This window comes from Arvicola amphibius, chromosome 11 (assembly GCF_903992535.2).
Source record: "Arvicola amphibius chromosome 11, mArvAmp1.2, whole genome shotgun sequence".
Taxonomy (NCBI): domain Eukaryota; kingdom Metazoa; phylum Chordata; class Mammalia; order Rodentia; family Cricetidae; genus Arvicola; species Arvicola amphibius.
The window spans coordinates 6027305-6053618 of record NC_052057.2 but is presented as its reverse complement, the minus strand read 5'-3'; the positions used below and the strand labels follow the sequence as shown (position 1 = coordinate 6053618).

At 41.3% G+C, this 26314-nt stretch overlaps 2 protein-coding genes across 2 annotated transcripts; one reads left to right on the top strand and one right to left on the bottom strand.

Moving 5' to 3' along the window:
- Positions 1-224: 224 nt before the first annotated feature.
- On the bottom strand, positions 225-23066 carry Etfdh (electron transfer flavoprotein dehydrogenase). Its single transcript, XM_038347380.1, has 13 exons — positions 22833-23066; positions 19029-19169; positions 18058-18287; positions 16420-16501; positions 15952-16070; positions 14666-14743; positions 11816-11962; positions 10236-10376; positions 8762-8905; positions 5910-6078; positions 2200-2382; positions 1350-1571; positions 225-566 (listed from the first exon to the last, which is right to left on the bottom strand). The coding sequence occupies exons 1-13, from the start codon at positions 22864-22866 to the stop codon at positions 403-405; spliced, it is 1854 nt and encodes a 617-aa protein (XP_038203308.1). The 5' UTR covers positions 22867-23066; the 3' UTR covers positions 225-402.
- On the top strand, positions 22720-26314 carry C11H4orf46 (chromosome 11 C4orf46 homolog). Its single transcript, XM_038347382.1, has 2 exons — positions 22720-23621; positions 24797-26314. The coding sequence occupies exons 1-2, from the start codon at positions 23445-23447 to the stop codon at positions 24950-24952; spliced, it is 333 nt and encodes a 110-aa protein (XP_038203310.1). The 5' UTR covers positions 22720-23444; the 3' UTR covers positions 24953-26314.

The window sequence follows — 26314 nt, the reverse complement described above, 5'->3', positions numbered from 1 at the left end:
TCATTACAGATGGTTGTGAGCCATCATGTAGTTGCTGGGAATTGAACTCAGGACCTCCGGAATAGCAGTCAGTTCTCTTAACCTCTGAGCCATCTCTCCAGCCCTACACACTTGTTTTTAAATTTGAAGATTGAAGTTTAGCAAGACAAATGCACTGTGAAGGCCAAGGTACAAGATCCCATTGGTACTGAATGTTTGAAGAACTTGGGAAGTGAGATGCTACATCATTTATTTGTAAAGTTTTATTTATGAGAAATAGTTCATGATTTTATGGGGCAACTTTAGATAATAAAGTTTTTCCCTTCAATAGTGTTTAAGGACACTTGTTTAGAAGTTATCTAAACATTTACGGTTTTATGGAAGCTGGCTGTCACATGTGCCAGTGCATGAGGCGCGTCTGTGTCACATGCCATTATAAGCAGGTCCCCCTCCACCCTCTGGCACCACCCAGTTAATGTTCTGACTTGGGTCTTTGATATCACATGTTTTACAATGCACACAGTTCTGAGCGTTGATCTGTAATCGAAATCCATCACCTTGTTCCAAAGGAACAAATTCATAAACTCCTGTAAAACAAAAAGGTAAAAATATTAACAGTGAGTGAAATTAAATTCTTAGAACAAGTTTAGAAGCCTTTGAGGCTTTCATGCTTCCCCCAGAGACTATCTGGTCTTGGAGTATGTTGCTGCTATTAGTACCGTAGTAAACTTACCACTTCTCCTAAACACATAGTGGAAGTACAGCAGTATTGCCTGGTTAGTCTAACGAGTTAACAAATGAGCTCCGGTCCTTTTCTCTGAGAGTTTATAGTACATTATAACTTTAAAAGTCAACACAAGACCTCATTCTTGAATACTTTTACTTACCTTCTAATCTCACTTGAGCATACACTAATTTTCATATATCCAAGTGCTGTTTATTCTACTATATTATTTAGATCTGTTTCTCATTAATTTTAACTGAAAGCTCTTAGCACATAAGAGTCAACATCTGATGAATTTAAATTAAGTGTCAGTCATTGAACTCAGTGTGGCCGAAACAGCTTTTGAAAAAGACCCAAGAACAGGTATTTTGTGTTTGTTTTCTATAATCCTTTTGTCTAAAGGTAGACAGGAAGGCTGTTTGAGATGCTAGGTCACCCACACTGGTCTTAACCAGAATCCCTACTCTTCTGTCACTGCTAGTTGGAGTTTCCTTAAGGATGCGCAACAGAAGTGCTTTGGTTTTGCTTTTTTTTTTTTTTTTTTAAATAAACAACAGTCTCCCTGCCATTGCAATGCAGAATGGAAAGGAACATCTTCAAATGGAAATCTGTTACTGTTTAGGAAGAGAAGGAAATTGTCACTGACCTGCAGGGCAGAACCGCTGCTCGGGCCCGTCATATATTGACAGATTTCTATTGACAGGTATGCTGTCGTCCTTTAAGGTTAAATGTGCTGGCTGATCATGTTCATGATTAGTACCACTCAGAGCCACAGATGATAAGAGGTCAAAACTGATTTGTCCATCGGGTTTTGGATACTCAATGGGTGTACAATCCTTAGCTGGTTTGAGACGATCAGAATCGGAACCTTAAGCAATTTTGAGGAAGATGATTAATAAAGTAACATAATTTTCCAGTACTTTGTCTTTTTTGGTGCTGGTGATTCTACCAGACCAGGGCCCATGCACTAATATTCTCTTACCACTGAATTTCACTCTTAGTCCGTCAATGAAACAATCTTGTTACTTAGTTCAGACTGGCCTTGAACTTACCTTCTTGCCTTTACCTCCTGCCTATGCCTGGCCTCAAGTAGTATATGAGAACAACTTGGAGTTACCATCATACCAAAGAAAAGACCCCAGTCTAGGCTTTTTACCTTTTAAAGATACTGAATTTAAGATGGGTATGGTCCAGCACTTAGGTAGAGGCAGGAGAAATAGTTTTACGTCACCCTTTGTGAAGAAAATTTGACGTCATCTGTGTTACATTTGATCCTGTCGCAAAATGCCCCCTCCCCTTATTTACCATGTTACTGACAAAGCAAGTTTAAATATCACGACAGTATAGACACAGCTTAGTGAGAGCCTCAGGTCCAACCCTAACACTACCAAAACTTTAACAGTTATATGCTCTACTAATGAACACACCTCCGCAATACACTTTTTTAGTATAAAGGTGCTTAAGATCAACACTGGCATTAATTATATTTAAATTACCTTTATGTTTTAGAGTCCATGGCTCCATTCCTCTTAATATCCAGTAAAATATTCCAGTGTAAATCATCCCTCCATATACTCCCAGTATCCCATGGCAGGATGGCCTTATATTCCTAACAGCATGTAGCTCTTTCCATACCCAAGATTTCTTCAAATTCTCCTCATACTCAGTTACATGAAGTCCTTTTATGAAAAATAAGAAAGAATAAGTAAAGCATAGATGGTGAGTCTTAGTTTTTAGAAACATGGCTATGTGGATCCATGCAGAATCACAAATGTTGGCATCTTCCAACAAGATACTCTATATCCTTTGGGTGGCACTGGGACTGTGTGCATGGTAGGCGAATATCCTACCACTGGGCTATAAACCTTTGACCTTAATTTTTATACTGGAAGCATAAAGAATTAGTTTGAAAAGGAAAACAGTGTAGGTTCAGACTATTTGCAGACATAAATTTTAAAAAAATACAAAATCATTTCTGAAACATCTTTTTTAAGTAGAATCATGTCCCTGCAAGAATATCTTTTGCCTCAGCCCTAGTGGCTGGCTGACTATATAATGGGACGACTGTAGACAATTAACTGGGGTCTTCTGGAATAGAGTGGGTTCCTAATCTATTAGATGTGTCCATTTAACGAGACAGACAGATGATGGTGAGGTGCAGAAAGGCAGAGAATGGAGTAAAGAATGCACAAATCAAACTGGGATGGGTAGGGAAATACACATCTCTGAGAGCATTGTCCTATTACTATCTTGATTTTGAACTTCCTGCTGGCAGAATTTGTAAAGCAAAACTTGTTTAAAGTCATCTAGTTTATGGGATTTTGTTAGCACACAACTAAAATCATCTTTACCCGTGTGTGGGTGTGGATGCTAGGGACTGACCTAGTAGTTCACAGATGCTGGCCAAACCCTACATATGGTGAGGTACATTTCATCTTTGAGTGGGGGGACAATTATTTTTTAAATCTTCTGAGACAGAGTTTCTCTGTGTATCCCTGAATGACCTGGAACCCACTCTGTACACCAGGCTGGCTTCTCAAATGCTGGGATTAAAGGCGTGTGCCATTACCCTGCTACAACTGATTTTTTTTTTTAAAGAACTGATTGTTCTTCTTAAGGTTGATTTATTTATTATGTATACAGTGTTCTGCCTGCATTGCTTATATACCAGAAGAGGGCACCAGATCTCATAGATGGTTGTGGGCTACCATGTGGTTGCTGGGACTTGAACTCGGGTCCTCTGAAGAGCAGCCAGTGCTCTTAACCTCTAAGCCATCTCCAGCCCTACAACTGAGTCTTAACTGACTTGCACAAACTACAAAGTGGTTACACTCTTTGGTTAATAGTTTTCTGTTAAGCTGGGCGGTGGTGGCGCACGCCTTTAATCCCAGCACTCGGGAGGCAGAGGCAGGCGGATCTCTGTGAGTTCAAGGCCAACCTGGTCTACAAGAGCTAGTTCCAGGACAGGCTCTTAAAAAAAAAAAAAAAAAAAGCTGCAGAGAAACCCTGTCTCGAAAAACCAAAAAAAAAAAAAAAAAAAAAAGTTTTCTGTTACAATTTTCAAGGGATTTTCCTCCTTATTTTAATAGTTCCAGGATTATGTGGTACTGTGTATACAACAGCGAGAGTATGGCTGGTGGTTCCACAAGGAACAGCACTTGGGAAAAAATTAAGAGAAAGGTCTGCCTAACTGCTGCACTCCATCTCACCTGTTCTGCCCTGCCTGGTATTCTCTTGGCTTTTATGGTCTTCTTACTGCTTACCAAGCCCATGTTCTAGACCTTTATTCTTAGATACTTGAAGGCATAACCAAGTTGTACTTTCTGTTTTTTTCAGTGCTAGGGACCAATAAAACCTAGGGTCTTGTTTATGCCAGGCACTCCCTCAACCATTGAGCCACACCCTGAGTCCCTGAGTTGTTATTTCTTAGTAAAGGAACATTGGTTATCTGTGATTCTAAGGACTAGGTTTATTTATGAAATACTTGTTGGGTTGCTACTATATGCCAAGTGTTTAGAACTAAAAATGAAAAGTCTTTGTTGGAGTTTTTGACAGGAGACAGTAGATACAAAAATTTCTTTTGGGGCAGTAGACAAATTAAGCCAAATATATAATGTGTCAATGATGGCCCACGATGATAGACAGTTCGGCGGTAGCGGGCTGTGTGTGTGTATCCAATAGGTCAGACTTAGAGAGGCTGAGAGTGCTACGTGAACAGAGGCAGAAACCGTGTGAAGACAAGAGCGCGCATGGCATGGTCAGGAACCGCCATGAGACGGCGGCCGGAAGGCAGGGCTGTAGACGTGAAGTCAGCAGCTGGGGAGAGAGCCTAGTGGTAAAACAACAAACCCTCCAGCTGACCGCCATGGAGCTGCTCCACTGGCAGTACTCCATGTGATCACAGTTCCTTGGGAGGTTTCTTTGACAACAGTAAGATGGCTCAGTCAGTAAAAGCACTTGCCAAACAAGCATAAGGATCTGAGTTCAAGTCCTGGAACCTACATACATGTGCAAGAACTGACTTCCCAAAGTCTTCTGATAGTGAGCTAGAGAGATGATGTGCAGTTAGGAAGATAGGGGACCTAAGTGCGATTCCCAGCATGCACATTGGGTGGCTCACAACTGCTTGTAATCCTGGCTCCAGGGGGGTCTGACTCCTCTGGCCTCTGCAGGAACTTACACTCATGTGCATATACCTACACACACAAGTAAACAATAGTAAAAAAAAAATTTAAGTTCTCTGACCTCCACATATGTACAGTAGCATATACACGAACACACAATAATTAAAAAAAAAAAGAAGGGGGGCTGGAGAGATGGCTCAGACGTTAAGTGCACTGGCTGCTCTTCAGAGGTCCTGAGTTCAATTCCCAGCACCCATATGGTGACTCATAACCATCTGTAATGAGGTCTGGTGCCCTTTTCTGGCCTTCAGGAATAATGGAGGAGGAACATTGTATATATATTAAATAAATCTTTTAAAAAAGCTACAGAGAAACCCTGTCTCGAAAAACCAAAAAAAAAAAAAAAAAAAAAAAAAAAAAAAGGAAATAAGAGCTGGAGAGATGGGTCAGAGGTTAAGAGCACTGGCTGCTCTTCCAGAGGTCCTGAGTTCAATTCCCAGCAACCACATGGTGGCTCACAACCATCTGTAATGGGGTCTGGTGCCCTCTTCTGGTGGGCAGGCATACATGCAGACAACATTGTATACATAATAAATAAATAATTTAAAAAAAGAAATAAAATCAAAGGGAAAATTAGATTTCAGAATAAGAGACTTGCAGGGGCTCTTTTTATTTTAATTAACTGATTTAGAAATAGGGTCTCACAGCATAGCTTTGGTTGGCCTGGAACTCACTGGAATCTGCCTGTCTCTTGATTGATGGATGCCCAGATAGATGGCCTCTTAGTGATTTATGGTGGTGGTAATGTCTTTTCTCTGCCATAACAGAGTCATGTGATTATGCTTGCAGGTTTGCTAAGGATAGGTGGCTGATTTTGCCCTGTTGAGTGATGCTGTTTGTAGCCTACGGATGTTTGGCAATTTGTGTGACATCTTTTGAGTTATTCCACATATGCAGTGCAGATGTAGTAGCATCAGATCTGAAGAGACAATCACTGGTCCTGTGCCTGTGATGTGAGTAAAGTGACAGTTATAAAATTCTGACTGTAGTAGGGTTTCTTCACTACGGGAAGAGCTCCTCACCTGCTGTCTTTGATTGGAGATTTTCACTATTTAGTTGGTTAAAAATTGATTCTGCTGCCAAACTTCCACTTTTCATTGCTGTGTGGGTACCTTTGATCTTGGGAACATTCATGAAGCCAGGGCTACAACCAATTAGTAAGCCACCGGGAAAAGTGAGTTTTGGAATAGACTGAAAAGAAGATCCAAAACACATGTCAGTTCAAATGAGGCAAAACCAACACACATCCCAAACCTAAAGCTGTAGGAAAAAGAACAGTGAGCACGGCATGAGAAGGAATGGACAAGGAAGGAGACAGCCAGGGCAGTGTAGGATTACGATTATGGCCATTTTTCTACTTTTTTTCCTATCTCATTTTTGTTTCTATGAGACAGAATTATGAAAACATATTTGAAATGACATGTTTTTATTTATATATATATATATCTGTGTCACAGTTAAAAGATTTTCTAAATTTGGTTGACAAATTATAACTTCCTTTACATGTATTTTGGGAAAAGATTCCACCTATTTTTATTTACTCTGACATGCTCTAATGATGTTACAATAACCAGGTATCACTCTAAACAAATTTTTATTAGCTTAACAAACTGAACTTTCAATTTCTGATTAAAATCACCAGTGTAAATAAAAGTATCATTTTTTTCAATTTAGCCAATAAAAGTATATTGTCTAAGGAATAGGAGCCAAAAAAAAAAAAAAAAAAAAAGACTGCATGGGAACGCGCACTCTAGTTTGAAAAGGCAGTAAGCCAATGCAGGGTGTTCTTTCTCCATCTGCAGTGCAGGGTGTTCTTTCTCCATCACCGGCCACAGACAGCCTTTGTTGGCAGGTGGTGGAGTGGCTAGAGTGGTGGTGCTCACTGACTCACAAAACTTGGCATCAGCTGCAAAAGAGACACGGGGAACGCTCTGTGGCCACAGTTCCCACCAATGGTACAATCCCAAAGCAAGAAGCAAAACCTGAGGGCAAAGGGAATCAGAAGGACCGTGCCCAGACTGCTAAATGGGTAAAGCTGGCTGTCAAGGCAAGCTTGATGACTTGAGTTTACTCCTCAGAATCCACACAGTGGAAGGAGAGAACCTTTCACTCAGAAGTGGTTCTCTGACCTCATGCATGTACACACACACACACACACACACACACACTTGAGTGACCTTGTTTACAATACCAGTATGACTTCCCTTAACTTTATGAGTTAACTGTTAATAGTAGCAATGTATTCAGAGCTTTATTTTAAGGTTAAGTGCTCCCCCATATTACTTTTCTAATCAATTAAGGAAACCCAAACCCCAGTACCTAAAATAGTCTGGGAATCTAGACTAGAAGGGGTGACAGTATCAGAAGGGCAGAGAAGTTGGGTCGAACCCTCAGAGCTGCTTTCACTTCTCATCCTGGTCTGACTGTTTTTACAGCAGTACTGACAGCTTTGATCATGGTTAGTTAGGTCTTACTTCATTAATGCATACTCAATAAATCATATTTTGAAATATTTATTTTGAATGTGTACTAACAGAATAATTAGTGATAGGATCCTAACAGCTACCTGAAAGACTTAGTTGGGATAAATCATTTTTGAAAAATAAATTTCCTTTTTAGTTTCCTGGTGTAGTTAAGGAATAAAAGGAAATAACACGAATTACAGGTTTTGTTTCCTAGTAAGAAAAAAATCAAAAGGCCATGAAGACACACACACACAAACACACACACATACACTCTTGTCTGACCTCAAACTTAAGAAATCCACTTGCCTCTGCTATCCTGTGGAGGCCCAAACACATGGGTCTGTGGGTCAGCGAGTTGTTGACACAGTGTGGCCGCACACCTTGCCCCAGGATGTGGATTCCTGGTCTTTTGACATTAAGATAGCACATACAGGAGGTCCACTCCACCCTGACAAATGGTCAAGCATACTTCTCCTTCTTTTGAAATAGGAAGTTTGACCTTGAGAGTGGCTGCCTTCAGGACACTTGGTCTAGGGTGGTTTCACTACCTAAACAACAAAATGCTAATGACTTGATATCTCAAAGTATTAAAGCAAATAACTGTTCTAATTAACTGTCCTTTGTATCATGTTAAAGCAGCCTTTTGTCTTCTTTCCCTGTTGTGTTGGGGTATAAAGATGTATGGAAAATTAAACATGGCGTATCTACTGGAACTCTCTCCCAGTACTATCCTGTGTTTTCTGTTTCGTTATTTTCACTGTGTCTCTGTACTTCTGACTAACTTTTCTAATCCCATGCCCCTACCCTGGTAAGTTTGTCGAAGCTCATCTACAACACTAACCAAGTGCTGAGGTTAAAGGCATGTACCACTACACCCAATGAAGTCAATATATTTTTTTCTTCTGTGTGTGAGTGTTCTGTTGTATGTCTGTTCACCAGGAGTGTGCTAGTGTCTGAGGAGGTCAGAAGAGGAGAAGAGGGTGTCAGATGCCCTGGAACTGGAGTTGGGGACATTGTGAGCTGTCATGTGGGTGCTGAGAACTGAGCCTGAGTCCTCGGCTAGAACAAATATTATTATTTTTTTTTTTTTTTGGTTTTTGAGACAGGGTTTCTCTGTAGCTTTGGAGCCTGTCCTAGAACTAGCTCTTGTAGACCAGGTTGGCCTAGATCTCATAAAGATCTGCCTGCCTCTGCCTCCCAAGTGCTGGGATTAAAGGTGTGCGCCACCACCACCTAGCCTCTCAACATTCTTGAAACTAAATTCATGGTATAATTTAATTAGTGTGTTCATGCATAATTTTATAAACAGTATTTTGTTAAATTACTTAAATAAATTTTCGTCCTATAAAATAAATATTGTTTTTAACTGGCTATTTAATTTCAAAATACAAGTAAGTGCTGGAATCTACCTGCAAGCCGCCTTCATTGAGTGCCCGGGCTCCGTAGGCTATCCTCTTCCCACCTTCCAGTGTGGGCTGGATGCTGGGGTGGTGCTTCCACCTCTGGAACTCTCTGAATGGACTCAGGTATGGATTCTGATAGTCGAGACCCACCTTAAACCAAAACCAAAATGCATACAGGTAAACTCTAAAACTCTAAGGAAAAGAAAGTAAGCAAAAGGATAATTGCTCCTAACCAGCAAAACTTCAAAAATTAAGATGACATTAACAAACCATTGTGCTCTGGAAATCAAAGTTCAAATTAAGGAGAAAAAAATAAAATAAATCCCCTTTTAAATAAGTATCCACAAATGGAGTTGTGATTACTTATTACTGGTTTATCAATACCAACTTGTCAAGACAGTAATTATGTTACACTATTACTAGGGCAAAACTGAAGAGAAGGGTTGTAGATTGTATTCAGAAATACAGCAGGATGAGATACAGGTTCGTGGCTAGAATTAACAGCTACACCTTTGTCCTTGGATGAGACTGAGTCACTAGGGTGACACGAGACCTGAGTATGAGGCACCGACAGTGCATCAATCTCATGATGTGAAAGTAGGATCGCGGCAGTACCCACGATGCTGCCGTCAGCTACAGGTGGAGGAACTATAGTTCGCATTTCTCAGAGTTCAAGATATAACTTATTGCTAGAGTGATGGAAGAGGAAACTGCCTGTGATTATTCTTAAAGTAGCAGGTTCAAATGAGGGCAAATTTTATTTTCCGTGGCAGCATGTCGTAATGAAAGTGGTTTTAAAGTCAGCATCGGGCATGAATCCTGCCTCCATCACTGTGCTGGACTGAATGAGAATGGCCCTCCATAGGTTCAGGTATTGAATGCTTGCTTCACCAGTTGCTGAACTGTCTGGGCCTTCCAGACAGTTATGAGGTGTGGTCTTGTTGGAGGAGGTGTGTCCCTGGGGATGGGCTTGGTGTGGTTAAAGGCCCAGACTAGGCCCAGTCTGTCTCTCTGGCTTGGATCAGGATGTAAAGCTCCCAGCTACTGCTCCAGCACCACTGATGACCATGGGTTAGCCCTCTGGAACTGTGAGCAAGCCCCCAGTGAGATGCTTTCTTTAGTAAGAGTTGCCTTGGTCATGGAGTCTCTTCACAGCAATAGAACAATACTGAGGCAGATGCTCCTGTGGCCTTTGGGTAAACTAGTTTAATTTGCTCATATTTTGATTTTCTTAATGGCATAATAAGGATATATTTCATAGCACAGGATGGCTTCTAGAACAGTGTCCAGAGTGTAGTGGCTACTAGTATTTTAGTTAAATAAGTTGAATGTCTACAGTAGCCATAGACATTTTACATGCAGATAAATTCAAAGGTCAGCTTTCTAATGGAAAAGTAAGTATTTTCCAGGTTTAAAGCCCTGTTTGCACACAAGTCACTCTAACTCTGGCAACATCTTTTGCAGTAAGGAGAAAACTTACCACCAGACCGAGAGCTACTAGAGGTTCGCCTTCATTCAGATGATAAAGGAAAGAGCCTCCATAAGTGTGTCTGTCCAAGGGCCAGCCCACGGTGTGGTCTACTCTCCCAGGCTTCCACTTCTTCTCATCAATAATCCATAACTAAAAGCAAAAACAAACCCAACAAGTCTGACGGTATTACATGAAAGCAGGAATAATTATTTTGTACATCAAGGAAAATTACAATCAAATGATAACATGTTAATCCAGGACAAAGAAATGGGTCATAAAAGTTATGAACCATTCAAGACATTAGAACCTCAAATTAGGAATTTCTTTTGTGGGATTACAGAAAAGATACTGAAGAAGCCATCTCTGAGTACCAGCTACTTGGGCATGCCCACTGCTGGGAGAAGGACAAGAAGAGAGCACTCAGTTCAGATCTGACTGTCTGTCTGTCCCACTGCAGTTGCCATGCAATGAAACTGGCCACTGCAGACGTTTGTGCACAGAATAATGGCAGCGTATTTCATTTTTGCAGTGCTGGAGGCTGAACTCGAATAGCCTCATATACATGTTAGGTGAGCACTCTATGACATTTCTAGCCCCTTAAAAATGCTTACATATGCTGGGTATGGTGGTGCAAGCCTTTAATCCCAGCATTTGGGAGGGAGGCAGATTTCTATAAATTCAAGATCAGTTGGGTCTATTGGTCTACATAGCTAGTTCCAGGCCAGCACACACACACACACACATAAACAATTTTTTACTTACTTATTTAGACTGAGCTTTGCTATATATCTGAAGCTTTTCAATCCTTCTGCCCCATCCTTCCAAGTACTAAGTACAGATCTATACCCCCATGCCTGGCTTAAATTCTTAAATTAGCTTGGGATATAGCTCAGTAGTAGAATGTAGAATGTTTACTTAACATATTCAAGGCCCTGAGTTTAATCCCTAGCACTGCAAAACAAATAAAAAATAAGCAAACGAAAGGGTTAATAGACTATAAATTAGGAAAATATACATTTAACCTTACTAAATTATAGATTGTTATACAATGTCTGAATGTAGTTAATGAAATGTTTTTACAACACAATTTTGAATAAATAAGTTCTTGTAGGATATGGCCGTTCTACAGGCAGCACATAAGATAGTATAGAAGGGCAGGCTATGAAAAATATCAAGGTTCAAATATTTGCAAGCTTAGGGCTTAATGTATACAAAACTTAGGCAATCATTTGACCTATAACATTTTCTTATATCTCAGAAAAGATTCCAGTTATAGTTATAAATAACATTTTAAGTTAATGAAAAACTTTAGGTACAAAATTCAGTCAGTATTATAAACTACATGAAAATACAATTCCATTACTTAAAATTGTAGGGGGCTGGACTGGATGCTCAGAGGTTAGGAGCACTGACTGATCTTCCAAGGTCCTGAGTTCAATTCCCAGCAACCACATGGTGGCTCACAGCCATCTGTAATGAGATGTGGTGCCCTCTTCCAGTCTGCAGGCATACATGCAGACAGAACACTGTACACTAATAAATAAATAAATCTTCAAAAAAATGAAAAGTGTACAAGCAAACCAGGATACCTCCTTCAAACCAATTCCATAAGTCTGGGGATCACAGCTGGCCCTCAGGTCAAACTTCTTATAAAGCTGTTTGGCTAGGTGTCCATGGCAACCCTCTGCAAAGACTGTGACTTTGGCATGTAGTTCTAGTCCCCTCTCAAATGTTGTCTGAAAAGCAAAAACACATTAAAGTAACAATATTTGATGCATTAAAAAAGTTAAATAATGATTTAGGTACACAAGACATAGTAGACCTATATACCAGAAAGAAAACTAACAGAACTATTATAAGTAAAATCTAAATTCTGTGACGTCTTTGTTCCAGAAAAGTAAAGTATGCTTATGCTCGCAGTGTCTCTACAAATGAAAAGGCCTTCCCATCTCCATATGTTCCAGAGTTTTCACTCACCATCAGAAAAAAAAAAAAGGTTTCTTCTGGGTCATGAGAAACAATGAACTAAAGACTACACAGAGTCTAGTTACAGCCTTTTAAGTTCATGCAGACTACACTGAAGACACTCCTCCGTCCTTGCTTTGTTTACTTTAACCTTTCCCTATGGTTCAACATACAGTATTGTAGAACAAATGTCTTCTCCTACTAAAAAAGCAGTAGTATGTATGTATGTATGTACGTATGTGTGTATGGATGTACGTATATATGTATGTATGTATGTACATATGTATGTATGGATGGATATAAAAGCTAGGCACGGTGCACACTTTCTGAAGAGACAAGGCAGGAGAATTGTGAATGTGAAATCAGCTTAGGCCCCACTGTAGAGATGGTCTCAAAACAAAAACAGACTTTTCTTTTTTGCTTCTTTTTGCATTTACATCTAGCACATGCAGATACCTGAACAATAGTTAAGGAAGTCCCTTATAAAATATACCTTTCTTGATATTTTTCTATGTGTGTATACAGATATATCATATAATATGCTTATAGCAAGGTAATGCCTCATAATAGTTTACAAATTAGAAGTGGTTTACCTAAGGCAATGTACCACAAATGAAGCATTCATTTTTAGTGGGCAAGTCTTTGTCTACATCTGTGGTGAAGCCCACACTGGCTGTGAACTCTAGCCAGTGAGTGGCGCAGTCTGGACTGTAAGCATGACCTCAGTACTAGCTGTGCATACTCAGAGAACTAGGGCGTCCTTCACTTTGGCTGGTGATTTTGGTTCCTCTGGCTCATTTGTGTCACATCTGCCGAGTGCACAGCATGCACCTACTAGAAGGGCAAGGAAGAGATGGCAAGGCTGACAGAGACTGACAAGCTGTTTCAGAATGTCAGGGGTCAGAATCAAGGAACGGGAGGTTAAAGAGAGAGTGAACAGCAGCAGAAGCAATCTCTGCTTTTCTCAAGGCAAACATGGGGCAGTAGATCCAAATGCATTCTCCTACTGAGTTCTGCCTGTCTACAGGTATGTGCTACCATGCCTGCCTTCTTTTATGTGTTATATTTATGCAGATATAAAATATATTTTTTACAAATGCAAAGCATAGAATATGAAAAATCTTGAATGAGAACAAAACCCTGAACTATTAGAAAGGTAGAATTTGCTGTGATGATGCAATGTTATTTATTATTTGTCATATGTAAATGTTCTGATAAATTTGTAACTAAATTGTCATTATATATAGAAAATAATCGCACAGGACAACAGCATGGCATGGCATGGCTTGTGTGCCTCTGCCACTTGCTTTCTTAGCAGGAAGACATACTGGAGTAGACCAGACTCCCACTGTTGTTCAAGAGAGGCAGAAAGGGGCAAATAGCAATAAACAGTCGCCCAGAACTAGAGTAACCGTCTACTACCTATGCCCTCAAGGAACTGAGCATATAGTTGGGAGACTAGGTAATAATCACATGCTGTATCAAGACAGGAATTTGTGTTTACTCTTTTCATAGGAAAGGAAACTTAACAATTGAGAGCTTTGTAGTTCTTTTGTAGCTTCAACCTAAGCTTACATGAAACATTCTTTTCAAACCTTTTTTTTTTTAAAAAAACAAAAACAAAAACGAAAACAAAAAAACAGGGTCTCATCCATAGGCCAGGCTGGTCTCAAACTCACAGCCATCCTTCTGTCTCAGCCTCCCAAATGCTAGGACCACAGGTACATCTGTCATGCCTGGCTCTAGATATGTCTGTTTAAATCCGTAGTTCAGTTATTAATCTAATTAGTGACCCCTTTTCAGGTTTTGTAGTATGTGGTCCACATTCCAGCTGCAGCTAGCATGCATCGTGTGTACTTTGTCAGGCTGACATTCTGAATGAGAGGAAGGCAACCAGTTTTCATTTCCCGAAAGCTTTCTGCTGCTGATAGAGTGAGCGGCTCCTGTCCACAGGAGTGAACGGGGGAGCCACTGCCGATGACTGCACTGTGGCTCATGCTTCAATCTTTTGAAATTATCCTTAGCCATGGCATATTTGTGTTGAGCTGACTTGCTTCTATTTTTTATCAACTACAAAAAACACCACTATTATGAATTATATTCTAAACTCTACATATTGAAAACTCTACATAGGAAAACCTAAATATTGAGTTTGAGTTGGTTTGTGTTTTTTTTGCTGTTGTTGGTTTGTTTTCTGAGAAAAGGCCTTGACCTTCAGCCTCAGCCTCTCAAGCTGAGAATTGCAAATATGCCACCCTGACCTGTTCTTCTCTTTAATTTAATTTTTATTTTATGTGCGCTGCTGTTTTGCCTGCATGTGAGTCTGGTTGATGGAGTCAGATCTCCTGGACTGGAGTTACAGACTGGCGTGAGCTGCCATGTGGGCGCTGGGAACTGAACTGGGTGTCTGGAAGAGCAGCCAGTGTTCCCCCCCTGCTTCTTCTTTTTAAGCACGTGACTATTAAAAGGCATACCTTTGGTGCGCCATCCTTTTGTATCCCTACATCATTAGTGGCAATTCCTTTTACACTCCCATCTTCATGATAAAGGACCTAAAAATGATTTAAAAAAATTACTATTACCTCAGTATTCACACTTGGACATATTCGAAATGATGGTGACTGCAGTTTACTTTTGAAGCAAGAAGGCAGGGGGGAGGTAAAAAGTACAATCGTGAAGACAAGAAGCTATACTATTCTTACCTCCTAATTTCTGTTTCCTGTAGAGGAAAATGCTCTCTGGATAGCCAAGTCAGAAGAGGGTGGCAGAGGTCCTGGACTAAAGTTGCAGACAGTTGTGTGTGCTAGCATGTAGGTGCTTGGATCTATACCTCGATCCTCTGGAGAAACAGCCAGTGCTTTTAACTGCTGAGCCCCCCTCTTTTTTCAGTCCCCTCCTTTCTGCTTTTGAAGCAGGGTCTCATTATGTAGCCCTGGCTAGCCTGAAACTTGCTATATAGACCAGGCTAGCCTCAGATTCTCAGAGATGTGCTTTTCTCTGCCTCCTGAGAGCTGGGACTAAGGGCAGGCACCATCGTGCCTAGTGCCCGTGACAACAGCAGTGTTCCTGACTTAATGCTCATTCAATACTAAACTGATTTAAGTCATTTTTTACAAGTTATGAAGATTCTTCTGGGCTTTCAAATTTTATTGATGGGGGTCAAAGTTTGAAATGGTTACTCAAAACTATTGCTTTGTGAGAACTAACAGAAGACGTTTCCAGAATAAAGAATAATCTACACAAGGCTTGAACGAGCTTATTCCTTGTAGGTGTGTGTGTGTGTGTGTACATGCATGTGTACACACACAGTACCACTACAGGTATTAAAAGGGTGGAAAGGAATGTGTGTATTAGAGGGCAATCAGATTACATAGCATGTTTGTTGAAAGGAACGAGAATCCACAGCCTGGCAAACAGAAACCTCCTGGTGAGTAAGGTGGGAAGAAGAGTAGAAGCACAAGGGTGCCCTTGGGAGAGGGCACGGATTTATCCTGTAATGCACACAGAGCAGATTATTTCCACTGAGCAAGTAAGATGACCAAGACTCCACACTGAGGGAGTCCTATCCCCATGGTGTTCAATCACATGATGAGGGCAATGTAAGAAATTCAATTCCTCTTTGGATTACAACATTTTAGTTATTTTCCCAATCCTGAAATTCTAAAATCTTATAATTTTTTAAAATTTACTTCCATAAATTATTACTTTTAAAATAAAAAGATATTTCTTCTATAAATATTAAAAACAAAATTATACAGACCTCAGCAGCAGCATATCCAGGGTACACCTCAACTCCAAGAGCCTCTGCCTGCTCCCCCATCCAGCTCACTAGATGTCCTAGGCGTACAATGTAATTGCCATGGTTGTTCATCGGAAGACCTGCAAATATTTATGTAATTTAAAACCTGAGAATTAATTGCTAAGGTATCTAAATAATATAATATACTTAATTAAAAAATCTAACCAGTGTGTACTGTTGCATTATCTTTATGGTCACAGTAACATGTTATTTAATACATGTTATTTACTTGGTTGAAAGTTCCAGTCTATTAAAATAAAATGAATAGTAAAGCCTAGAATTAAACTTCCTGGCTGGCTTACAAGGCTCTTGTAGACTAGAAGACAAAGAACTGCTCCTAGTCTGGCTGTCTCCTTAGCTACACTTCCCCACTGAGGTGCGGCTGCTCTCAGCTGAGCAAGTCCCTGCTCCGTGACTGCCGTACTCTACCTGGAAGGATCGGCACGGGGATTCTGTGTTTCTCTGTCAAAATGGCAAATCTGTCTTCCGTTACAGGAGTGTTAAGCGGAGCCTAGGAATAAACGAAAACAGGAAGGAAATGTTTCAGTTATGTTTGTGCGGGTGAACATACACATTTTAAAAAGCTCCCTAAAGAGAGAAGGGGAAAGGGACTCCTGTCTTCCTCTTTCCTTTTTTTCAGTCTTCTGTGACCAAATCTTCTTTTTATGTCCGCTTGAAACAGAAATCTTTTTTCTTTTTCTTTTTTAATGTGTAAGGTGTCTTGCCTATATGTAAGGCTGTGTGCCAAGAGCCCGCAGAGACCAGAAGGTGGCTTTGGATCCCCTGGAACTGGAGTTACAGACAGTTGTGAGCTGCCACACTGGGTGTTGGGAATTGAATCTTGATCCTCTGGAAAAGCAAGCAGTGCTCTAAAGTGCTGAGCCACCTCTCCAGCCTTGAGATGAACTCCTGAAAGCTAACCCATGCCTCTTGCTAGTTTTGTCCTACTGACTATTTTCTGGAAGCTCCGGAGACATGTGTGAACTGTGCCATCACCATGTTTCCTTGTCTCTGTGGGAGCACAGCCTAGGTGCCTGGCTCTAGCTGAAACTGCCTGCCTTGTTGAAAAAAAATTAGAAAAGTTATCCTTTTGGGTGATACGGACAATTAATATGTATGTAATGACAGATCACTGACACAGTGTGTGTGTAAAGGTATCAAGGCGATAAAGAGCTTTGACAATAGAACTGACACTGTACCAATTCAATGATACCTGGTTTCTGATATACTGAAGAGAATTAATTCCTTTAAAGTGTTTTTGTGTTAAAAAGGCATGCTATTTTGTGAAGGAGAGCACAAAGGAAAGTTTCATATTTTAGCTTATTCCATAAAAAATGAGTACAAATGATATTCATACACTTATTTCACCTTTATTAAGAGTATTCACAGGGCTGGATGGTGGTGGCGCACGCCTTTAACCCAGCACTTGGGAGGCAGAGGCAGGTGAATCTCTGTGAGTTTGAGGACAGCCTGGTCTACAGAGCTAGTTCCAGGACAGGCTCCAAAGCTACAGAGAAACCCTGTCTCAAAAAACCAACCAAACAAAGAACAACAACAACAACAACAACAACAAAAAAAAAAACCAAAAGAGTATTCTCAAGGGTGGAGAGATGGCTCAGCAGTTAAGAGTATTGGCTGCTCTTCCAGAGGACACCGTTTCAATTCCCAGTACCCACATGGCAGCTCACAACTGTCTGTAACTCCAGTTCCAGGGGATCTGATACCCTCACATAGACATACATATAGGCCAAACACTAATGAACATAAAATTAAAAAAAAGAATATTCACAAATATTCTAACTTTGGAAGCAGAACATATATAACTCATCCTATAAAAGAAAAAGTTGAATGTAAGATTTTAACCAGTTTTAAACTAATTTTGAGAGCAATGAAACTTAGCACTGAGTCCTCTGCATATCACACCTATAGCATTTTCTGCTGAGTTTAATTATTTCTTTAGAAAATTAGATTATCAGGTGTTGGAAGGTGGCTCAGTGGTTAAGAGCACTTGTTGCTCTTACAGAGGACAGCAAAGATTAGACCTTGTGTAAGATCAACTTGTCCTACCCCCTTCTCCTTCCAGTCTGGGAAGAGCTCGTTGAAAGCAACTGGATCGAGGCAGGCTCCTGAGAGCGTATGAGCTCCTATCTGAGCGGCCTTCTCCACCAGACACACACGGATGTCCTTCCCATGCTCAGCAGCCAGCTGCTTCAGACGGATAGCCGCAGAGAGCCCTGCAGGGCCGGCGCCAACTATTACCACATCTGCTTCTTCTGCAAACCTCTCCATGTTCACTCCTAGGAGGAAACATGTTAAAAACATAGAACAATTCTTGGATTAATATGATCTGATAAGCACATAAGTCACATGCTGGTGCTGGATACTTCAATATGTATTTTAGTATGCTACAATGCTTCAGAGTATAATTTGTAGATATTCTCTCTGGGCTCTGCATAATAATTATAGTCAACATATTATTTGATGAATTTCACGTTCTCTTAGGTTCTGTCTATCTTAATCTGGTTCCCATAAACCAAGTTTTGGCTTTGAAATCCATTCTTATAAATTTATGAGCTGGAGAGATGGCTCAGTGGGTTAAGAGCACTGATTGTTCTTCCAGAGGACTTGGGTTCAATTTCCAGCACCCACATGGCAGCTCACAACTACTGTCTTTAACTTCAGTTCCAGGGGACCATTTTGCATTGGCAAAATACCAATGCACATAAAAAATATTTATTTTAAAAATAAATGTATAAGGCATGGTGGTGCCCATTCATAGTCTCAATACTTGGAAGGCAAGAGCAGGAGAACCGGGAGCTCAAGGCCAGGCCACTACATGAAGCACCTTTCTTAGAGAGAAACAAATGAACAAAACCAAGTTTTTTACTTATCTAAACAGTAACACGGAATATACTTGATGAAGCTGTGAGATACAGTGAATGCTTTTAAATTACCATGAAAAATAAAATATTCAGACCAACAAGATAATACAAAGTATGTAGGAAAGCCTTGAGAACTTTATGAAAGTTATCACATACCTTCCCATCGTTTGTCTTTCTCCCGGGGATGAACAGTATAGTGGGTGGTAATTTGAGGCACGACAGAGGTTGAAGACCATCTTGTAGCACACAGAGGTAGGCACTTTTTCTTAATTTTTAAGGCATGAAAGCACTGATACACTGCATAAAAATTATGAACAATATCTTTTTTAAAATTAGTCTTCACCTGTCACAGAATGAAAAAGGCTCTAAGCAGAACAACTGTTCCTAATGAATGACACACATGGAAATGGAGCACGCTTTCTCAGATGAATTACACAGCTAACTTTTGGTCATGATGCAACATTCTCAAATCTTTTAAAACAAGTAAGAAATAGTGTAATAAAATGAATGACCCGGAGACTGAATACATACAGGGGAGATGGTTACCCATCAAATGGCACAAAAACAGACAGAAAAACATTTGGAAAAAACATATACCCTGTTCTTTATGTCAAAACAAATTCTGTTCAATGTTTTGTCTGTGTGTGCACACTTGTGTTTGAGAAATGGTCTCATTATACAGCCCGGGCTTATGTGGAACTTGTTATATAGATGATGCTGGGTTTCAACTACAGAGATCCACCTGCCTTTGCCTCCCAAGGGCTGAGGTTAAAGGTGAACAGCACTATACTAAGCTTTAATCAAACATTGTTTTGGAGAGAAACTCAAAGTACTAAAAAGACTGTGAGAATATACCCTACATTTTTTGATTCTTTCCCATGAGTGTGGACCGGATTTAACTAGTTTCTAGTAAATAGAAAACTAGAAGAGAAAAAAAAACTTTATAGTAGAAAAACATCAGTAAATATAATTTGAATTAAGTGACCAAATATCATTTAAATGTTACTAGCCACACACAGATAGCACATGCCATTGACATGATATAATGAGAGGGTCTTTACCTGTGTGGTACATACCCTCAAAGTCCTTACACCTCCATCTAGTCAGGAAATCATGAGAAATCAACAAGCAACTTTAGACTGAGAGGCATTCAATAAAATGTTTGACAAATATACATTAAAAACATCAAGGTCACGAAAGACAAGCAGAGGAACTGTCTCATTCAAACAGATGAAGGTATGCTAACTAAAAGCAACAGGTACTAGATCCTGGAGCAGAAAAACGGGGATTGGAATAACCTTGTCATGTAGTAACATTTCATCAATGTTAATTTCTTAGTCTCCATAGTCACCATGATTATGTAAGCTGTTGGTCTCGGGAAAAGGCGCATGGGAACTCTACATTTGCTCTACAATTCATCTGAAAGCCGAAACCAGGTTCAAAATAAAAACTTAAATAAAGAATAGAGTGAGAACGGAAGTAGATCAAAGACTGGAATACAAGAGCTACAACTATTTAGGTGGGTTTGGTGGCACATGTCTTTAATCCCAGGATTTGGCAGAGGCAGGCAGATCTCTGTGACTACCAGGCCTGCTGGTCTACACAGAGAGAGTTCTGGTGGTCTATAGACTCTATTTCAAAAAACAAGGAATACCTGTGTGCTCATTGGGTCAGGACCTTCCTAGGAACAATTTCAACGGTTGTATACTTAGAAGCCTATGAAGGTCTGTTTAATTTCTGGCAAAATAGTAAATTCTGGTTCTTTCTAACTTGGGCTGTGTCTAATAAAGCATCTGCAAATGAAGAAACTTTTATATATGGACTGTAGAACGTAAACAGTAAAGACAAAGAATTTAAATTTGAGTACATAGTTTATGCTTTCTAGGACACAATGAATGGTTCAGAACTTTCCATTTAAATACTACGTCTTGGCTGGATGTGACTCAGATGGCAGAATATCTATCTCCCCACCACGTGAACTAGGAGTGGTGATGTGCGCTGGGAGGACCAGAAATTCAAGGTCATCCTCGGCTACATAATGAGGTCATAACCAGCCTGTAATACATGAGAACCCACTCCAAACAAAACAAACCCATCATATCTTATCCCTCAGAACTTCCTGAGATATGTGGAGTAGCTACAATCCCTATTTACAGCCAACAAGGAGAAATTCAGATAGTCTTTTTCCAATAACTGTCCAACTCTGAGACTAATAATTGATTTGAAGTAAATGATCTCTGAAGTGATGGAACCTGAGGCTGTGGTAATTTTTCTTTTCTTCCAATTAAATAGAAAAAAGGCCTGTTTAAACAAAATCAACTTGACATAAACTAATTTTACTTTTTTAGTAACAACTGCATGGTTAATATCATTTAATATTTTTCGACAAAGTAGTTATTAAAGTAATATGTGGCTAAATGTTACGCTGAATGGAGGGGAAGAAAGCATTCGGAGCAGAAGTCTAATGCTTTCTAAGTGCTATCTATACATTTGCTTTTGATAACTTTCAAGTGGCAGGGAAACCCATTTTATCTACTTTAATGCATACTAAAAGTTACAATATTACTGGGTGGTGGTGGCACATACCTTCAATCATAGCACTTGGAAGGCAGAGGCACATTGATTTCTGTGACTTTGAGGCCAGCCTGGTCTGCAGAACAAGTAGCAGGGCAGTTAGGGCTACATAGAGAAATGTTGTCTCAAAAAGCCAAAATAAATAAATAAGTATAAAATCTATATTGGGAATACTTTATCAAGACCAAGATTAAGCCTTCACGTACTCTAAATCTTGAAAGCAAGAAAACTATAAATATTATATACGAATTTAGTTTGAGCTCAAACATACTATCATTTAAAAAGGCTATTATACACTGGAGTTTAGCATATACAAGTTCTCATTTACTTCTGCAAGCTGAGTGGAATATGACAGACTTTCATTCTGTTATTTGTTCAGCTGCTAGTTTGCTTGAGAACAGTTGGGACCATGACCTCTGATTTCCACCAGGGGATTTTAAAAAGGCATAACCTTTACTCCTTTGCTACAACAGGCCTGGCGTTTATCACGAGGCATGTGAACATAGAACACAGAGGCTGAGTTACGGTGGGGAAACAAAGTCACAGATTCCACTGAACAACCATCAGCCAAACACATTCCACACTCACGTCATTAGAGCTAACGCTGGGTTATGAAAACGTAACAAATTAGCATCCAAAGAAAAGTCACTGACTGGACTCAAGACTGAAGGTAGCTAAACTAGGCTGTAAAGGGGACAAGATCTGATACATCGATGGCCCCCAAAATGGAACATACCCTGTGTGTAAGAGATACTTGGTTTGAATTTACAACATGCATGCCAAATCCTAACATCAGTAAAGATTTCTATTAAGTCAGTTACATCAGAATTCACGATCCTCTAAACTTCTGTGTGAATTAGGGGTTGTTTTAAGGTAAAACTTTAAAAATATCATCCAACTGCTTTAAGAAGCACCCATCACAGAGCGTCTGGAGTTAACTGGGCACGCAGAAAATGTTGAGGCTCCAGACATAATCGGTGACAGGGGCAGCACATAACACGATATGACAGCTCAGACTTCACACGAAAGTCTGGTCAGAGTCAAGGAGAAATCCCACACTAGTTTTGCTTCCTTTCTTTCTCATTCCTAATAAGGCAGCAGATAACACCTGAGCCCCGGGATAAAGATTAGGGCCGTGGGAGCTGTGTTGACAAGTCTCCTCCGTTCATGACTTTTAACCCAGTTGTTAATTCTGCCAACTGGGGCAACGTCAAGGTCGGAAGTCAGGGTCCACCAACAGGCGCTGGCAGCACTGACCTTTGCCCTAGTTTAGCCTAAGAAAAGAAGAGGAGAGAGGCGCTCGCAGTACCCCAGGTATGGCCCCGTCTCCTTCGTCCTAACTTTTGCACCTTGCTCCATCCGTCCCCATCAGGAATTCTGTCTCACCAGGGCACGACAGCTTGGCTAGCCGCACCAACATGTTCCAAGGAGCCAGGAGACCTGCCCAAGACACAACGGAGAGAGAGGCCAGTCTGCGGCGGGCCGAGGGCGCTGGACTTCTAGGCCACGGGGGGCGCCATCACTTGCCAGGAAGCCCCGACGGCCTCGCTGAAGTCAGCCTCTGGGCTGTGCCGAGCGCCCTTGCTCCGCGGCGTGCCCGCCCCTCTTCTGCTTTGCGCCGGCGCCACGGAGGACCCGACGGCCAATAAGGTTTCTGGGTCCCGCACAAGCAGGGAAAAGGCAGAAGACTCCATCTCCCAGCCATCCTCCTCATCCGGGAACTGAGTCTGCGGAAGAGGCCCACAAGCCCCGCCCCCTCTCCGCTGCGCGCACGCGCATCGACCACAAAGCCGGGATGAGTCGCTCGGCCTTCTGGGAGTTGTAGTTTCGGCCCCAGCGTCCTGCGAGCCCGCCCGTGGTGTGGTCCCGGGTGGAGACCTAAGCGAAGATGGGGCGGGACCCCGAGGGGGAGGAGGCGGAGCCAGCGGGCTTTGGGCGCGAGCTGTTGAAAGGCGGTTGGTGCGGGTTCGGTTGCTCGGTGCGGCCCCGGCCGGCCCCATGGCTGACCCCGAGGAGATTCGGGCTTCGCCGCCGCCGCCGCCTCCCTCGTCTCCGTCTTCAGGAGCCTCTTCGTCGTCCCTCAGCATGCCAGTGCGTTTGGGCTGGCGGAGTCCGAGCCGAAGCCACGCCGCAGCGGTGGACCCCCTGGAGCAAGTGGAGCTGCAGATCGGGGACGTGAGTGTCGCCCGCCCCAGGAGCTGCTGGCAAAGCTGGGTGCTCCCGCCCGCGCTCCTCGGCTTCCCCTTCCCCTTCCCCTTCTGCTGCGGTCCGCCGCAGCCCCGCCACCGGGATCCGCTCTCCTCCTCCTCGCATCTCTCCGAGTGCTTTGGGCGCTCCCAGCCTCCCTGCCTGCCCGTTGGTACTCTCCTAGGGACTAGAGCTTGCTCTTCTCGTTGGCCACCAGCCCAGTGCCAGCTGGTGATGCTATTGTGTGTCGCAGGCTGGTTCTGTTCTGGACTTGCGCGGACCAGGGCTCCGCTGAGACCATTGGCAGGATGATTCACTGATTCCTGCAATACAAACATTTTGGAAAGTTTTTGTTCAGTCCCGAATTCCCCAGACATCACCACCTGACCTCAACGCGCGTGCCGCTGAGGGGGTTGGAGGGTGTCAGTTTCACTTTCTAGGGACTCTGGAGAGGTAGAGCAGAATGAAGTATGTGGCTGGTAAACCTTCCCAGGAGAGCGACAAGTTTTTTGTTGGCTTTTTTTTTTTTCTTTTTAATAGATGACTGAAGTTGCTGGTCCAGGGTTTCTTTTTTGCTAAACAATACTGGTTACAATTAAATGTGTAGACTAAGTACCGAAGTCATATCCAAAAAAAGTGCTATTTTATATCTCTGGTGGAGAAAACATTTGATTTAAAATGCAGTTTTTCATAACTATGTGTGTGATTTTAGATGTTTTCAAAATGTCAGTCTTTGATTTCACACTTTTCTTTTTGTAGTCCAAAAAAAAAGTGTTCACAGATTAGTGGGACAGTTGCTTTTGTTACCTATTCTCAGCGGGAGTGGCTTACGGGGAAATCCTTTAGATGGTTCTGTCACTTTTAGCCAAGGGGTTTCCAAGTAGTGTAGCTCAGAGGTAGAGCTTTGTGCCTACTGTGCCCTGACGCTTTGGGTTCAAGAAAGAAGCAGTGTTTTTATTTGAAAATTCGTTTTGTTTTGTTTTAAAAGAAAAACACGTCACTTGATTGCCTGACTTAAGCTATTTTTAAACCATGACGTTAGATGAGAATTTAAAAAATAAGCACATGTGGGGTTCGGGGTGTAGCTCAGTGGTGGAGCTGAGCTTGCTTTGTCCCCGAGACCACAAACAAACCCGCTTGACTTTTCTTTCTTTAAACTGCAGGCGGCGTTTTCATTAACGAAACTTCTTGAAGCCACATCTGCGGTATCAGCCCAGGTGGAGGAGCTTGCCTTGAAGTGTACAGAAAATGCACGCTTCCTGAAAACGTGGCGGGACCTCCTGAAAGAAGGCTATGATTCCTTGAAACCCGACAACTGACTTGCAGATGCGGTCGGGTAACGAATGACTCACTCGTGAGATATTTGCACATGGACCACGTTTATGAGGCCGCCCATCTCCAGACACGCCGAGAACGAGAGTTTTCTTGACTTTGAGAAAGCAGAATACCGAAGGCCATTTTGTTTGTTTGTTTTCTCTCTTATGACAGTTTTTACCTTAAATACTTTCTGCCTTCTTTATGAAAGCTAATTTCATGAGTAAATAATTGACTGTCTTAGTGCCCCAGTGCAGCCAGGTCATTATTTGTTTTTCGAGAAGATTCCCAAAATGGCTGTTTGGCGTCGTTTTGTCCCCTAAGGCAGCCCATGAAGACCTGAGGTGGTCCAGCTCCATGGGAACAGTGATGCCGCCTTCTTTCCTTGTCATACCCACCGCCGCCGCGTCACACAGCCCTCGGTGCCTGTGACTGAGACTCGAGGAGTGTCACTAGAAGCACTTTTGCTCCTGATTTCTAGGCTGAAGACTAATTGTTTCTCTGCGAAAACCACCTGGGTCTAAACTTCATTGGCTTGAAGAAAAAATACTGTATATTTTGTGGGAATCTGAGTGTTCTTCTGTCTTGCGGCCAGGCTTCTGTCTCAGGCTCTTCAGCGGCAGGCAGGAGTATTGTAGGCAGCCCCATACCCAGGCTAGGGGGGCTGAGTCTTGATGATGACTTTTAAAGATATTTTTAAAAATATTTTTCCCATTCTATGACCTATTTTTAAAAAGCTTTTACTTCATAAAATGAAAACTTTTATAGACTACATACTTTGGTCTATTTTTATAGTTAGCTGCTTTTATAGCTAATATCTTTCTTATTGTTAGTGTTCTATATGTCTGATTGTTATCTTTGAAATACGCTACCAAATTTATGGCCGTATGCTATTAATAGAGCTTTGCAAGTTATTTGCATTATTCTAAAATTACTTTGTTTCCAGTGTATCCATTTAACTGTTTCAATGCGTTTCATATCAGTTGCCCTTGCTGTTGGGTTTGGATTTACCTGTACTGTATTTTATGTAATTTGTGCCATCTCTCATCAAGCCACGCACCACCTTGATGCACAGGAGCTTTAAGTATCCTTTATGTGGTGTTTCTGCAGATACGTCTATGTGAACAGAGCTGTATTCTAGAGTCTCACAGTGAGCTGTGGTAGGGGACAAATGGATGGGCAAAGACTAGTTTTGACACAGTCATAGTTAATTTTTTTTGTTTGTTTGTCTTTTAGTTAAGATCACACAACACGTATGGTGTGATTTCTGTACCAAAGAGATGCTTATTCCCGTATAAGAGAAATATGAATTGTAATCTGAAAATTGCAGTTTAAAAATGTATAAAAATAAATATGTTACAAGTAAA